Here is a 17790-nt window from a genome sequence, read left to right as displayed (position 1 = left end):
GGAAGTCTTACAACAGAATCAAAGACTTCCTATCCCAGCAGCCCCCAGTGGAACCCAAGGGAAAGGCAGGTAAAGGTGAAACCCAAGACACAGAGGGGAAGCCAGGAATGGAGAGAGAGTCTCTAAGCAGAGCTAATCAGGGGGAGGAGGATCAGTTGGGGAATGGGTAGGGTGAGGAGCCCATGCAATCAATGGAAGGGGGAAGAAAAGGAGGAACAGTTGAGGCAAGAGGAGCCGATGGAGATTGCAGCCTTGGCAAGATCCACAAGTAAAAGGTTCAGATAGCAGGTAACCGCTTGGTGCGGGGTCTTGGTAAACAAGGGGAGGCAGTGCCTATCGTGGAGGAGCCAGGGAGCGACGAGGTCAAGTGGGAGGAAGCCAGAAGATAGAGCTGGCCAGAGGAGGGAGGGGACCCCTGGAAGCTCTCTGCCTCTGAACTGCTGATGGGATTTCTAAACTGCTTGTTTGAACTGCCTGTTTGGAAGTGCTTGTTTTCTTTGAACTGCTTGTTTTTCTTTGTGGAACGTTTTTTGCTTTTGGGATTACTTATTTTGAATTGCATCATTGGGACTGCTGAGATTCATGTCCTGTTGGTTTATGAACTGCATTTTTGAAGCTGTGGAGATTCCTGAACTGCTTTGCTTTTGGATCTGCATTATTAAAAACTACTTTTTCTAAACTGTTTGTTTTTGGGATTACATTCTTGAGACCGCTGGGATAATTTCCCTGGTGGATATCCCGGGAGCTGTGCTGGAATAGTACTGCTGACGTACCTCAGGTCAGAGGGTACACCTGGAGGATTACAGGGAGTTGTACCTAAGTGGAATATCATATAGAAAACTTGGGCCGGAGGCCAGAGTTTTCCTGAGAGGAGCGGAGGGATCCTTCACAGCGGGTTGCAGGGAACAAATCCTAAGGAAACTACAGACTGCTCAGAATACGGCAGCCAGGCTTATCTATGGAAAATCTAAATTTGAAAGCGCAAAACCCCTCTGGGAAAAACTACACTGGCTACCAATCAAGGAATGTATCGCTTTCAAGATTTGTACCTTTGTTCACAGAATAATACATGGTCTAGCTCCAAACTATATGTCTGAACTAATCGACCTTACCAGTTAGAAACACAATTGAATCAGCCAGAACGTACTTAACTCTTCACTTCCCAAGTTGTAAAAGCCTGAAGTATAAATCAATATATGCGTCAAGTTTCTCTTACATATACACACAGCTCTGGAATTCTCTACCAAAACACCTGAAATCTACAAATAATTATCTAGAATTCCGAAAAAACCTGTCTCTCTCAGCTCTGGTCCCGCCCTTGTAGAAACAGGAAATGAGGGCGGGACCAGAGCTGAGAGAGACAGAAGGGCCAACCCTGCACGCGTTGTACCACTGCTGCTGCCGTCCGCCGTAACCCCGACGGGGTAAGTGAAAATGACTTTTCAAAAACGGAGGGAGGGGGCCTGCAACAGGAAGGGAGGGACGACGATCCTGGAACTCGGAGGGAGGGAGGGGGGACCCTGGAACTGGGAGGAACGGAGGGTGGGAGGGGACAGCCCTGGAACTCAGAGGGAGGGGAGGAGGGGACGGCCCTGGAACTCAGAGGGGGGGAGGGGGGGATGCCCTGGAACTCAGAGGGACAGCCCTGGAACTCAGAGGGAGGGAGGGGGGACGGCCCTGGAACTCAGAGGGAGGGAGGCGGCCCTGGAACTCAGAGGGAGGGAGGGGGGACGGCCCTGGAACTCAGAGGGGGGGACAGGCCTGGAACTGGGAGGGAGGTGGAGGAGGGAGGGCAAAGGAAAGAGGAGGATTGCTGCACCACAATGGATGGCGGGGGCAGGGGAGAGATGCTGCACATGGATGGATGGAGGGGGCAGGGCACAGAGGACGTTTACTGCATATGGATGAGTGCAGGGGACAGAGCATAATTGGTGCACACGGGACACACACTACACTCTCTCACTCACACAGACACACACATTCTGCCTCTCTCTCAATCACACACTCTCTCTCTCTCTCTCTCTCTCTCTCTCTCTCACACACATACTCTCTCCTAACAGGTCCTTTAAAAACATAATTGCCATTAGAGGACAACCTTGCTAGCGCCTGTTTCATTTCTTTCAGAAACAGGCCTTTTTTACTAGTTGCTGAATATTTTAGCAGGTGTTATAATGGGGGAGGGGGTTCTTTGATGTTCACCCCTCTATTGTACAAGATTAATGTTAACCATGTTGCTCTTCTTCTCTCTAGGCTACGACTCCAGGACAGGATCACGATTCTCCAGCATGACATCTTAGCCAGTAATGTGCATGTTTATTTACTTTTCTGATTTCCTCTTTGCAATGAACTTTGATACATGGTCTTGACCATGGGAAGTTGATAGACCTGTTTAAAGGTAAACTTTGTAAGGATAGGGCCTGATAGATAGGGCAGATCAAATTGGTGGGGGTTGATATAATATATAGATTGTGGCATAGAATCAAGTAGAATAAAAGTGGACTGTACTTTGGAATATCTAGGGATAGAGGACTAGCTTCTATATATGGCGCCTGAAAAATCTGCGTGGAAAAAATACGCCTAGGTATATTCTCTGAAGAATGCCGAAATTTTATAGAATAGGCTTAAATTTCCGCACGGTACATAGAATACATTGAGCGCCTCTTCACACGACCAAATTTAGCCACGTCCATTTGGCTATGTTTTACTTGGCGTAAATCCTCATGCCTATATTAGGCACAGAGTGGGTGTGTTCTAAAATAATACGCATAGATTTTAGAAATGCCTATGCCCTGCTCATGACCACGCCCTTTTCAACTATCGCACACCACGTTACAGAATACACTTAGCAAGTTGTGCGCATAAATCTTAATGCCAATCACTATGATAGTTGCTTGTTAACATCCAGTTAACAGCGCTGATTAGCAAGTTAACCAATTAAATTATGCGCATTGTTATAGAATACGCTTTGATTTCTGCACAGATATTAAGGCGTGATATATAGAATTTCAGGGAGAGAGTCTATACGTGATTGGGAAAAAGTATAGCAGAGGGGGAATAACACTGCCATCTCATCAGGATGACAAAAAAGACTGTGAAATACTAACAGATGGGTAGCCTAATAAAATTGGGAATGCAATAATAGTGAGAGATATCAGTTAACATACACCAAAAATCACAGTCCCTACTGACAATAGGACTAAATAGTTTCCCAGTGAAGAATAAAAAACTGTGGAATGCCACAGGGATCTATACTAGGGCTGGTTCTTTTTACATATTTGTAAATTATCTGTAAAAAGGAGTAACAAGCATGGAGATTAAATTTACAGATGACTCAACATAATTCAGAGTTGTTAAATCATGACCAGATTGTAAAGAGTTGCAAGAAGACCTTGCGAAACTTGGAGACTATGCATCTAAATGGCAAATGAAATAAAATGTGAACAAGTGTAAAGTAATGAATATAGGAAAAAATCCTAACTGGGGGTACATAATGCTGGGTTCCATATTAGAAGTCACTACCCAGGAAAAGGTTTTGATGTCATTATCATTTACAGAAATTCGACCATGTCACACTTGTCTTGAAAGATCACTTTTGGTTGCCGTCTTTTATCGTACTGAATTCAAAACATTGTTGGCTTTCAAAGCTTTCCATCACAGAAATCCTGTCACAGAGCAAAAAAATGGTGGAGGAAGGGTTCTGAGGCTTTTTCCCCCAAAATTTTATTATACTGTGTTGTGGAATTGTCTGTTTCAGTACGTTAGCTGGAAATTTGAAAGAGTTATAATTGAAAACTACATGCAGTCTCTTCCACCCTATGTTGGTATTTTGGTTACATATACGTGTATATGTTATTTTATAAATATGTACCTTAGAGGAGATCTCGTGATGGTTTGAGGAGAGAGGACGCAAGTGATCTATTCTCCAGGCAACCCCCCTCCGCTCGCCCAGACCCAGAACTGAAAACAACCCAAAAATAGCAGAAAGTTACAACGCAAGATCCTCATTGTATGGACAAGTTCGTGGTGAGAGGCACAATGGGGTTGCTGGCCAAATCAACGAAAAAGGAGCAGGACAAAAGTCGAGGGGCCGCAGAGCCTAAGATGGCGGCGAGCCCGACTCAACCCTCGCTTTTATTCTCAGTATCCCAAATGCAGCAGTTAACCGATGCTGTGAAAATTGCGCTGGAGCCCCAATTAAAGCAGCTCTTGGATCAAATTGCTAGTTTGGAAGGTATGATGGATGAGACGGTACGGTGAACGAGGGAGATAAAGCAGAAGCTATCGGACGCAGAGGACGTGGGAAAAGAAATGGCGGGCCAGATGGCCAAATTGCAACAGAAGCTACAAGCACAGGATCGCCTTCTAGACGACCTGGAAAACAGATCTAGAAGATCGAATCTCAGAATAGTGGGCATTCCAGAGAAGGTGCCGGAAAATACATTAATTACCCTGTTGGAGCGGTGGATGAAGGATGAATTTGCGCTGTCGGACAGTTTGGGCCCCTTCTGCTTGGAGCGAGTGCACAGAATAGGGAAGAGGCAGGAAAACGTGACAAGGCCTCGAGTGGTGATGGTTAAAGTTCTTAACTTTATTCACAAATTGGAAATCTTGAGTGGAGCTCGAGCAAAATGGAACAACTTATTTTATGAAGGGGCTTCCATAAGGATTTTTCAGGATTATTCCCTACAATTACAAGAGAAGCGCAGACAGTTTGGACCGATTTGTAAACGCCTAGCAGCAGGGCAGAGTAAGTTTCGACTGCTCTACCCAGCGACTTTGAAAATCATGCACGATGGCGCTTGGTGGATCTTTAAGACGCCAGAAGAAGCGCAAGCAAATGTGGAAGAACATCAGCTGCTTGCAAAAAAACCCTGTGTGATGGGCCAAAGCACGGATTTATAAGGACTGGAGGGTCTTTACTCAGTACTACGGAAAAGTGTATGTAGAAACTGTAGAGTGTAGTTTTAAAACATAAGATAAAGTGTATGATGTGCCAGGAGTATGGGGTTTTAAGGATGGGTGGGTTGCATACGAGAAGAAAAAAGGAGCTGACACTCTGAGTATTGAGGGGCTATGAATGGTTGTGGTTTGATTGGGGATGTATAAACGAACGCATGGGTGTTTATATGGAATGGAGAACGGAAGTGGTGTGGGCAGATGGGGGAGGAGCCCGTACATTGCAAGATCTCAGATCAAATACTAGGAGGGGTAGGGATCATTCAAGGGAGAATAAAGAGGGAGGAAGAGGGAGGGAAAGGGGAGGGCAGGGGATGGGGTGGGAGGGAGAGGAAGGAGCAGAGGGAGGAGGTAGGTCTAGGGAGGGAGGGACTAGACAATGGGAACCGCAGAAGTGTGGACGAATGGTATTGGAGAGAGACTAAAGTGCTAGAGAATGGTTATTCGCAATTAGCATATAAGCCTAGAGCAATCATGGGTTCCGGTGGCGCTGGGCACCCAGAACTCAATGTGAAAGCAATAAAGCATAATAGCAATGACTATATGGGTAGCCGAGAGCGGTTAAGACAACTCGATTTCTCTCTTGGAATGTGGGAGGCATTGTAACACCAATAAAGAGGGCAAAAATATTAACTGCGCTTCAGAGACATAGAGCAGATGTAGTGTGTCTGCAAGAAACTAGGCTGACAGAGGAAGAACATCTTAAATTAAAAAGGGCTTGGGTTGGGGAAGTGTTCTTCGCATCAGCTGAGGGAAGAAAACGAGGAGTAGCAATTTTGATTCGAAAAGGGATAGCGGCAAAGGCAGAGCTGATCGTCAAAGATCCCCAGGGGAGATTTGTGCTGATCCATTTATGGCTTCAAAACAGGGAGTTCTTGGTAGGCTTCAAAACAGGGAGGGAGTTCTTGGGATAAACATAAAGGAATCCTGTTCAGAAGGAATGTATCCTTGGGAGCTTAGCCGAGTTTAGGTGGCAGAGCCGGTGGTGGGAGGCGGGGATAGTGTTGGGCAGACTTATACGGTCTGTGCCAGAGCCAGTAGTGGGAGGCTGGGCTGATGGTTGGGAGGCGGAGATAGTGCTGGGCAGACTTATACGGTCTGTGCCAGAGCTGGTGGTGGGAGGCGGGACTGGTAGTTGGGAGGTGGGGATTGTGCTGGGCAGACTTATACAGTCTGTGCCAGAGCTGGTGGTGGGAGGCGGGGATAGTGCTGGCCAGACTTATACGGTCTGTGCCCTGAAGAAGACAGGTACAAATAAAAAGTAGCACATATGAATTTATCTTGTTGGGCAGACTGGATGGACCGTGCAGGTCTTTTTCAGCCGTCATCTACTATGTTACTATCCCTCTATGGGCCAAATGCTTATACGCCAACCTTTTTTCAGGCGATCATGCAGCAATGTGCGCCGTACCAATCACTTAAACTAATACTGTCCGGGGACTTCAATTTAGTAGTAGACCCAGAAAAGGATACGTCCAACCCCAGGGTAGCGCCACAGGGAGGAGTTAGGACTCGAGCAATGCCCACACTTATGCGTGCAATGAACCTGGTGGACCCGTGGAGGTCTTTAAACCCAGAAGTAAGAGATTACACGCATCTATCTAGGGCACACGGGACTTTTTCCCGAATCGATTATGTGATGGTAGACAGAGAGGGGCATAATCGAACGCGAACACCCATCTCCATGGGCGTCTATGTCCGAGAATGGGTACATGAAGGGGCGGGACAGACCGTATTTTCGAAAAAAAATGGGTGCCCATCTTTTTTTTCGATAATATGATTTGTGCCGGGCAAATGCATCGGATGTGTGCGGATTTGAGTTGGGCGGTTTCGTTTTTCAGCGATAATGGAAACCGAAGGCGCCCAGCTCAAAAACGAACAAATCCAAGGCATTTGGTCATGGGAGGGGCCAGGAATCGTAGTGCACTGGTCCCCCTCACATGCCAGGACACCAACTGGGCACCCTACGGGCACTTGTAACAATTTTAAAAAAATTAAAATACCTCCCAAGTCCATAGCTCCCTTCCTTTGGGTGCTGAGCCCCTCAAATCCCCCCCCCCAAAACCCACTGCCCACAACTCTACACTATTACCATAGCCCTTATGGGTGAAGGGAGGCACCTAGATGTGGGTACAGTGGGTTTTGGGGGCGGTTTGGAGGGCTCCCATTTACCACCACAAGTGTAACAGGTAACGTGGAGGGGAATAATCGAACGGCGCCGGCGAAATACATGGCCGGCGATGTATTTTGGCGGCGCCGCAAACAGCTGGCCAGACCTGTATTTTCGAAAAAGATAGCCGGCCATCTTTTGTTTTGATAATACGGTTCCAGCCAGCCAAATGCATTGGATTTGGCCAGGGTTTGAGATGGCCGGCTTCGTTTTTTAGCAATAATGGAAAGTTATGTCGGCCATCTCAAACCCCGGCCAAATTCAAGGCATTTGGCCATGGGAGGAGCCAGCATTTTTAGTGCACTGACCCCCCTGACATGCCAGGACACCAACCGGGCTCCCTAGAGGACACTGTGGTGAACTCAGAAAAGCTCCCACGTGCATAGTTCCCTTACTTTGGGAGCTGAGCCCCCCACCCCCAAAACCCACAACCCACAAATGTACTGCACCCACTAAAACTGCTCCAGGGACCTGCATACAGCCTCTATGACTTATTGCTGCTGTATAACTTTGGCACACCAGTTCACACCTGAAGACTAATCTTTCTGAAAAAGTCCTTTCTTGAAATATCCACGTTTACTCACAGTTAACTGCAGATCAGAGGTTGTGCCCCATTGGCAAAGAGTCCCCTGGTACTAAGATTAGCAGTAGGTCAGAGCTGGCACAATGGTGTACAATGTCCTCTTTCAGCACCATTCAAGGTTAGAACTACGTTCTCTGACGTGGGTAACACAGGAAAGGGATCTAAAACTGTCTTACAAAAATGGCCACTACCTCATGGACTACCGGAAACAAAACAGGGCACACTCTGACCCAGTAAGCAGGGGGAAAAGCAGAGCCTACCAACTACCAATACCTATACCCACCACAATGCATTGCTGATGTGACTCTGCAGTGCAAATAACAGAAAAGGTGCCACACTCACCCCAGAGCCACATCACGAGCAGGCAAAGGCTGTCATGGAGGTGGGTACGGCATTTGAGGCTGGCATAGAGGCTGGCAAAAAAGTATTTATAACCTGTTTTTTATGCTGGGAGGGGGTTGGTGACCACTGGGGGAATACGGGGAGGTCATCCCCGATTCCTTCCGGTGGTCATGTGGTCAGTTCGGCCACCTTTTTGAAGCTTGGACCTGAAAAAAAAGGGACCAAGTAAAAGCGGCCAAATGCTCTTCATCGCCGGTTTTTTTTTTTCCCATTAAGGGCTAAAGCCGGTCATTTCGTAACCCCGCCCATGCCTGCCCATGTCCCGCCTTCGCGTCGCTGCCAACACGCCCCCTTGAACTTTTGCTGGCTCTGCGACGGGAAAGCGGCGATGGTGTCAAAATAGCGGCTTTCGATTATACCGATTTGGCCGCTTTTGCGAAATCGCCGGCCATCTCCCGATTTGTGTCGGAAGATGCCTGGCGCTCACTTTCGAAAATCAGCTGGATAGTAACATAGTAGATGACGGCACAAAAAAGACCTGCACGGTCCATCCAGTCTGCCCAACAAGATAATTTCACGTGTGCTACCTTCTGTGTATACCTTACCTTGATTTGTATCTGCCATTGCCAGGGCACAGACTGTATAAGTCTGCCAGAACTAGCCCTGCTTCCCAACCACCAGCCCCGCCTCCCACCACCAGCTCTGCCTCCCAATCTCGGCTAAGCTTCTGGGGATCCCCTTTCTTCCGAGCAGGATTCCTTTATGTTTATCCCACGCATGTTTGAATTCCGTTACCGTTTTCATCACCACAACCTCCCGCGGGAGGGCATTCCAAGCATCCACCACTCTCTCCGTGAAAAAATACTTCCTGACATTTTTCTTGAGTCTGCCCCCCTTCAATCTCATTTCATGTCCTCTCGTTCTACTGCTTTCCCATCTCCAGAAAAGGTTCGTTTGCGGATTAATACCTTTCAAATATTTGAACGTCTGTATCATATCACCCCTGTTTCTCCTTTCCTCCAGGGTATACATGTTCAGGTCAACAATTCTCTCCTCATACGTCTTGTAACGCAAATCCCATACTTTTCTCGCAGCTTTTCTTTGCACCGCTTCCATTTTTTTAACATCCTTCGCAAGATACGGCCTCCAAAACTGAACACAATACTCCAGGTGGGGCCTCACCAACATCTTATACAGGGGTATTAAAACCTCTTTTCTTCTGCTGGTCACACCTCTCTCTATACAGCCTAGCAACCCTTTAGCTACGGCCACCGCCTTGTCACACTGTTTTGTCGCCTTTGGGTCTTCAGATACTATCACTCCAAGATCCCTCTCCCCGTCCATACCTATCAGACTCTTCCCGCCTAACACATACATCTCCCTTGGATTTCTGCTCCCTAAGTGCATCACTTTGCATTTCTTCGCATTGAATTTTAATTGCCAAACATTAGACCATTCTTCTAGCTTCCGCAGATCTTTTTTTATGTTTTCCACTCCCTCCGGGGTGTCCACTCGGTTGCAAATCTTGGTGTAATCTGCAAAAAGGCAAACTTTACCTTCTAAAGGCAATGTCACTCACAAATATATTGAATAGAATTGGCCCCAGCACCGATCCCTGAGGCACTCCACTACTCACCTTTCCCTCCTCCGAGCGAACTCCATTTACCACCACCCTCTAGCGTCTATCCGTCAACCAGTTCCTAATCCAGTTCACCACATTGGGTCCTATCTTCAGCCTGTCTAGTTTATTCAAGAGCCTCCTGTGGGGAACCGTGTCAAAAGCTTTGCTGAAATCTAAGTAGATTACGTCCATAGCACGTCCTTGATTTAATTCTCTGGTCACCCAGTCAAAGAATTCAATGAGATTCGTTTGGCACGATTTCCCTTTGGTGAAACCATGTTGTCTCGGATCTTGCAACTTATTTGCTTCTAGGAAATTCACTATCCTTTCCTTCAGCATGGCTTCCATTAGTTTTCCAATAATCGAAGTGAGGCTTACCGGCCTGTAGTTTCCAGCTTCTTCCCTATCACCACTTTTGTGAAGAGGGACCACCTCTGCCGTTCTCCTTTCCCATGGAACCTCTCCCGTCTCCAAGGATTTATTAAACAAATCTTTAAGAGAACCCGCCAGCACCTCTCTGAGCTCCCTCAATATTCTGGGGTGGATCCTGTCCGATCCCACTGCTTTGTCCACCTTTAGATTTTTAAGTTGTTCATACACACTGTCTTCCGTGAACGATGCTATATCCACTCCAATCTCACATGTACTTTTGCCAGTCCATCGCGGTCCTGCTCCAGGATTTTCTTCTGTGAAAACAGAACAAAAGTATCTATTTAGCAAATTTGCTTTTTCTTCATCATTATCTACATAGCGGTTCGCAGCATCTTTCAGTCTCACAATTCCCTTTTTAGTCTTCCTCCTTTCACTAATATACTGGAAGAAATTTTTGTCACCCCTCCTTACATTTCAAGCCATTTGTTCTTCCGCATGCGCTTTCGCCAGACGTATCTGTCTCTTGGCTTCTTTCAGTTTCATCCGGTATTCCTCCCCGTGTTTCTCTTCTTGAGTTTTTCTGTATTTAGGAACGCCAACTCTTTAGCCTTTATTTTCTCAGCCACTTGTTTGGAGAACCATATCGGTTTCCTCTTTCTCTTGCTTTTATTTACTCTCCTTACATAAAGGTTTGTGGCCCTATTTATAGCTTCTTTCAGCTTGGACCACTGTCCTTCCACTTCTTGTTCATCCTCCCATCCCATCAGCTCCTTCCTCAGGTATTCCCCCATTTTACTAAAGTCAGCATGTTTGAAATCCAGGACTTTGATTTTTGAGTGGCTGCCCTCCACTTTAGCCGTCATATCAAACCAAACCGTTTGATGGTCACTGCTGCCCAGGTGGGCAGCCACTCGGACATTTGACACACTATCCCCATTTTTGAGCACCAGATCCAGTGTCGCACCCTCCCTCGTGGGTTCCGTCACCATTTGTCTGAGCAGAGTACTTTGAAAAGCATCCACAATCTCTCTACTTCTTTCCGATTCCGCAGACGGAACTTTCCAATCTACATCCGGCAGATTGAAATCTCCCAGCAGCAGCACCTCTCTCTTCTTTCCCAACTTATGGATATCTGCGACCAGATCTTTATCTAGATCATCCAATTGTGTCGGAGGTCTGTAGACAACACCCACGTGTACAGAGGTTTTATCATCTCTTTTTAAGGTGATCCATATTGCTTCTTCCTTTCCCCAGGACCCTGACATTTCAGTTGCCTCGATGTCATTTCTCACATACAGAGCTACTCCTCCACCTTTTCGACCCTCTCTATCCTTCCTAAATAGATTATAGCCCGTAATGTTTGCATCCCATTCATGGGAACCATTTAGCCACGTCTCTGTGATTGCAACAATGTCTAAGTCTGCCTCCAACATCAGGGCTTGAAGGTCATGAACTTTATTGGTTAGACCATAGGCGGTTGGTGGCCCAACTGTTTGGGGAGGCTAAAGGGGGCGGGGTTAGGGGTGGGGCCAGGGGTGGAGCTTAAATCCATAGTTGTCTGATAACACGCAGAAAAAATAAATAAATAAAAATAAAAGTCACAGTTAATACCTTTTATTAAATTTAGATATTAGATATGTATCATATGTCAAAGAATAAAGTGGTTGCTCAAAGCATATTCTAACCACATTCGCTCAACTGCAAAACACTATGCACAACTTTGTCCAAAAACACACTCAGAACCTTACTGTACCATAAATATTACACTGGGCAGAACCTAATACACCAATATACCACCCATACGGAAAATGCAGACTGTCAACTATATGAAACAAGGGATCATATCATCACAATTCTCATGTAGAGCGACAAAACACCCTAATTCATGTTTAATGTGGGATAAAATGCCATAAATAAGTAAATAAATATAAACTTTTAATGTTGAGCACCTGATTCTCAAAGTGGACATATTCCAAACACTATAATGAAAATAAAATGATCTTTTCTACCTTTGTTGTCTGGTGACTTTTTCTGATCATGCTGGCCCAGTATCCGTTCTGCTGCTATCTGTCCTCAGTGCAGGTCAGGAAGTCATCCTTCTTAAATATCTCCCTGGCAACTGAGGACACCTCCAGCCAACCCCCCTGCTTTCCCAGCAGTAAGGTAAACAAACCATAAACCAATTTCTACAACTGCTAGAGGGCTTTCAGTGCAGCTCCTGCTATGAGGATGGAGGTAAATCAACAATTTAATCCCCTCAGAGCAGCTGGACTCCACAGCTGATCCATTCTGCTGCAGCAGGGGGGGAGGCTTAGCCTCTCCAAGCCTCTTATACCGGGCGCCTATGGGTTAGACTGCGAGCATTTGTGGTCATCGCTTTCCATCTACATTTTCTGGTATGTGTTTCAACATTTGTGATTTGGGGATGTTTTTTGTCTTTGGGTACCTTCATATCTTTTTGTTCCACTTCCATTGCATTTTCTTCCGCCTCAGTTCTATTTTGAAGAACATCACAGTGCTGTAATTGAGCAAAATAATTCTGTAGGGGCAACACTTGTGAGGGTGGATGCCTCTGTGTCACATAACGAAGTCTGCCTGAGCCTACGGTGAACCATCTATTCTTATGTGGTTTTATCCTTTGAGGCAGTGGTAGGGGGGGATGGGCCTGGGTCCACCTGGGTGAAGTCCACTGTACTCACTAACATCTGCTCCAGGGAACTGCATACTGCTGTAATGGAGCTGGGTATGACATTTGAGGCTGGCATACAGGCTGGCAAAAAACGTTTTTAAAGTTCTTTTTTTTGGTGGGAGGGGGTTAGTGACCACTGGGGGAGTCAGGGGAGGTCATCCCCGATTCCCTCCGGTGGTCATCTGGGCAGTTGGGACACTTTTGGGGGACTTGTTCGTGAGAAAAAAGGGTCCAGAAAAAGTGACCCAACTTCTCGCTAAAAACGCTTTTCTTTTTTCCATTATTGGCCAAGGGCGCCCGTCTCTGCTTGGCTGATAAACACGCCCCAGTCCCGCCTTCAGCACGCCTCTGACACGCCCCCGTCAACTTTGTTCGTTCCCGCGTCAGATTGCAGTTGGAGGCGCCCATAATCGGCTTTCGATTATACCGATTTGGGCGCCCACCGGAGAAAGGCGCCCATCTCCCGATTTGGGTCGAAATATGGGTGCCCATCACTTTCGAAAATAAGGCGGAGAGCGGTGTTCCCATGGGTACAGGATGCTGGCATTGGGCCCACAGAGATTTCAGACCATGCAATTGTATGGGTGGACTTGGAAGCCCCAGAATATTACCAAACCAAGGCGGGATGGAGATATCCGGGATACCTACATGGAGATAAGGAATTCAACCAATATTTAACTAATAAATGGGTAGAGTATGATAGGTTTAATCAGCAACATGCAGACAACCCAAAGCTCTACTGGATGGCAGCTAAGGCAGTGCTGCGGGGAGATATAATAGCATTTGTGCAGGCCCGGAAAAAAAAAGCAAGCCAGAGCTATTTTGCATCTGGAGACACAACTCAAAGCGGCAAAGAGGAAGTACATAAAATCACCAAATGCAGCCACTAAAGAACAACTTCACGTAATACAGGTGGCACTTAACTCCCTTATATATAAACAAACCACTTGCTCCCTAATATACCACAAATACAAGATGCAACGATTTGGAAATAGAGCAGGGGTGCTATTGGTAAGGTTGATCAAGACAGGGCGAACCAGCAGAGTAATAATGGCGGTGAGGGACCAAAAAGGAATATTAAAGTACAAAAGTGAGGAAATAGCAAAGGTTTTCTCTATTTTAGTGTATTATATGAAAGGAGAGCTGAGGAGGCCTTGGATGACCATCGAGGGTTACTTAGAGGGCATGGGATTTCCCCGGCTTCAGCAGCAGAACATAGAGCAATTAAATCAACCCATTACAGGGAAGGAGCTACAAGGGGCTATCAGGGCACTGGCTTCTAATTCGGCACCGGGCCCAGATGGCTTTACGAGAGAATTTTATAAAGCTTTGCCTCAGATAGGTTTGGGAGCAGTGGGCAAATGTCTTGACCAGGTAATAGAGGATCGTGAATTCCCCCTACATGCGAATGAGGCCCTGATCACTTTAATACATAAGCCAGGAAAGCCAGATATTCAGGCAGTCTCTTACAGGCCCATTTCGTTGATTAATGTGGATGTTAAAATACTAGCCCGCATCATGGCGATGCGGCTGGGACAGATACTACCGCAGCTGATTAGAGAAGAACAGCTGGGGTTTGTGCGGAATAGGCAGGCAGGAAGTAATGTTAGACGCTTATTAGCTATGGCAAAGTGTCATCAGGCAAGGCGTCAGCGCTGATTCTAAGCCTAGATGCTGAAAAGGGGTTTGACAAAATGGATTGGGGGTATCTGTTTGGGGTTTTACAGTATATGGGAGTTCAGGGGTGGTATAGCAATGCCCTGCGAGCCATGTATAACAACCCAGAGGCATCTATTTTGGTGAATGGGGTGCGAAGTGAGTTGTTCCTGATCCGACGTGGTACCCAGCAGGGGTGTCCATTATCACCACTTCTGTTCGTGTTGGCGATGGAACCCCTGCTGTGAGCTCTGAAAGGGGAAGACGGCATGAAAGGGGTGGAACTAATGGGTGGCAAGGTCAAGGCGCTTGCATTCGCAGATAACCTGCTGGTAATAACGGAAGAACCGGATCAGTCCATCCCCCAAATTATAGAGGTGGTGCAAAGATACAGTGGCCTTTCGGGTTTTGCGCTGAACATTCAAAAATCAAGAGCGCTTAAGGTCTTGGACGGGGATAACATACAACAGAGAATATTATTGAATATAACATGGGAAGCAGAAACCCTTAAATATCTGGGAGTTGTAATCCCCCGGGAGATGACAAGTCTGTATGCTGTGAATGTTAAGAAACTGCTGAATGATACTAGGGTAAGACTGCAAATGTGGCAAGGATTTCCCCTATCGCTCCTGGAAGAATTGCATTATATAATATGATGATAGTACCTAGATGGTTGTATGTGTATCAGACTTTGCCGCTGTATATAGCCAAGGCTGACGAAAAGAAACTAAATCGGGTTCTCCAAATATTTCTGTGGCGGGGAAAAAAAAACGAGAATAGCATTGTCAGCGTTGCAGGTGTCAGTGGAGTATGGAGGATTGGGACTGTTGAATATGCGACATATGACGGTAGCCAGCAGGATGAGGCATCTTAATGACTGGTTTCCGCTCATCACAGTATTTCACACCAACCTGTTTAGAAATGAGTGTGACGGAGGACAACCATATCAGCTATTTACTACATAAGGGGAACAGGGCTGAAAATAGCCTACTGAATTTAGCCCAGATTATGCCAGCTGCTAAGGCAACCTGGCGCTGGCTATGCGGATATCACCGGTTCTCTGCAAAATCAACACCATACTTACCCGTGGGAACCCGGATTTCCCTCCAGGACGGATATATGATGCCTTTCGCAGATGGGGGAAAAAGGGATTGGTGTATTTGATGTATGCGCTGAATACAGAAGGACAGATTAAACCTTGGATGGAGTTACAACCCCAGTTTTCCTTGCGACCCACTGATTGGTTTCATTATCAACAATTAAAGCATTATATTGCTAGTCTGCCTAGAGACTCTTTAACGGAAGATGTACAAGATGAGCTGGGGTCAGCTTTATCGCTGGGTGCCCCTAACCTACTATCACAGACATCGTAAAGATATGGCAACGGAGCTCAACTTCGTAGCCTTGGCGAAAATGTGGAGCAAAGAGCTAGAAACAAAGATCACAGCTGTCATATTGCGAGAGCATCTACTGAGATATAGGAAAATCACAGGATTAACGGAATATTGGGAAGTACAATACAAGTTTGCTGTGCGGGTGCTTGTCCTGCCCAGGAGGGCGTTCCACATGGGACTCTTACCGGACGGTGCGTGTCCGAAGTGTGGAGAGGCGGGAGCAACGCTGGGCCACGTGTTTTGGAAGTGTCCTGTTGTCACCCAATTTTGGAAAAAGTTGCTTAAGCAGATCTCTGCATTATGGACAGTCGGCTGGCAGTATGATGTGCGGTTGCTGTTTGGAAGTCCCAGCTTAGCCCATTCATTGCCCAAAGGGTGCAAAGACTTTGTAATGCGTTCTGTTATGGTGGCGAAGAAAACTATCTTGATAGCTTGGCTCTCTTCTAAAGCTCCTTCTACACAATATTGAAGAGGACAGATGATCCACTTGATGAGAATTGAAAGAATGGAACTGAATACAATAATACCGGCAAAAGCAAGAAAATTTCAATACCGATGGAGCCCCTTTTGGGGGACGCTGACACCTGCGGCTAGAGGACATTTACTGAACATTTAAAAATGATGTGGAAAGCGAATCTGTAGCATTGAGGTCTAGAGGTAGAGGTCCCGAGGGGGAGTAACCACCATGATTTCCTTCTCACTTGAGAGAAGTGAGTATTGCCTCTGTAGATTCCCATCCTCAGCCAACCTGGGAAGCAGAAATGATGCTACCATGAGAGAGAATTGTATATACTAAGATGAAGGGACAGAGGCTGGTAGCTTTATGAAATATGGCATCTCCTCCTTGATCTAAGCTTGAAAGGTTCTGTTTTAATATAGGGGTTCAGAGACCCCCAAGAAGGCTGGAGTGACCTTAAATCTGACTCCATCTCTAAATAGCACTAGTACTGGGGTAATCAAGGAGTTGTGAAGTTCTAAAAGGAATTGCCACTAAGAGAGATGTTAGGTCTAAGGAAAAGATACCAGCCTTATGACAAACTGGATTTATGTCACAGGTTATACAATGCAGCGAAAGATAGCCTGATACAGCAAAAGCATTTATACTTACAGCCTTTCATCATTAAGTGAAGCCCACAAATCATCATTTGGAATGAGGAGTTTATTTGCCAAGGTACAAGTCAAATCAGTGATTGACAACAAGCACGTACAATCAATTAATTATAGGAATATAATAATCCAGCTGCAAACAGGTGTTAATTAATTCCTAATCTTTTATAATTTCTTTTACCAATTAAAGGTTTTACAAGGGAAAGCAATTAGGTAATTTGTCAATTCTGCTGGACACATTGGTTTCCCTTGGAGAGAGAGAGTGCCAACCCTTCTCTCTAACTTAAACCAGGAAATACCCTGATTCTTATAGGTGCCCTCAGGATATGGATAATATGACAGTAGATATACCTGATTGGATCTATGCTAATGTCATGGTTGTCACTAATTGGCTCATGCTAATGAGTAGCTTCTATCTTGCTAATATGGTTTTGTCTTTAGCTCACTTGACCACAAATCTTAAGCAAGACCCTGCATCCAGCTACACCTTTCCTTTCTCACACCCTGGCTGACCACAATCCTGCTCACAGGAAAGTCTCCCTCTCCTCTTGGACAGCTAGTTCCCTATTTTCTTTGCACCTGGCATGACTCACTCATTTCTCAACTTGTTTTCCTAACTTACATTAGAGAAAATTCCACTTTGTAACAGATACGGCTTCCATTTTGTGCTGAAATCCTCCATTTTGTTTCCATATCTATTGACCTAACTTTTCCTAATTTAGCTTATTTAGGCCTCAATCCAGGTTAGAAACTAGGCCATACTTTTCCAGTAAGCTCCCAGTTATGTCAGCCATCAGATTTCTGACTCAGCCAAGGTCTGTAATGGCCTGAGCTCTATGACTGGGCCTGCCACCATTCCAGTGTGGGGGGGGGGGGGGGGGTGTCTCTGGCTGTACCATA

The 17790-nt window shown here is 46.1% G+C and overlaps 1 protein-coding gene across 2 annotated transcripts in view; it reads left to right on the top strand.

Moving 5' to 3' along the window:
• HEMK1 (HemK methyltransferase family member 1) overlaps positions 1 to 17790 on the top strand; it is a 182936-nt gene that overhangs the window by 108613 nt on the left and 56533 nt on the right. For both annotated transcript variants that reach the window (XM_030207211.1, XM_030207212.1), the window contains exon 7: positions 2251 to 2300. In XM_030207211.1, coding sequence (XP_030063071.1) covers positions 2251 to 2300 — 50 coding nt within the window. The remainder of the gene's footprint in view (positions 1 to 2250; positions 2301 to 17790) is intronic.

The sequence above is a fragment of the Microcaecilia unicolor genome, chromosome 6 (assembly GCF_901765095.1).
Source record: "Microcaecilia unicolor chromosome 6, aMicUni1.1, whole genome shotgun sequence".
NCBI classification, from domain to species: domain Eukaryota; kingdom Metazoa; phylum Chordata; class Amphibia; order Gymnophiona; family Siphonopidae; genus Microcaecilia; species Microcaecilia unicolor.
This window is presented reverse-complemented; position numbering and strand designations above follow the sequence as displayed.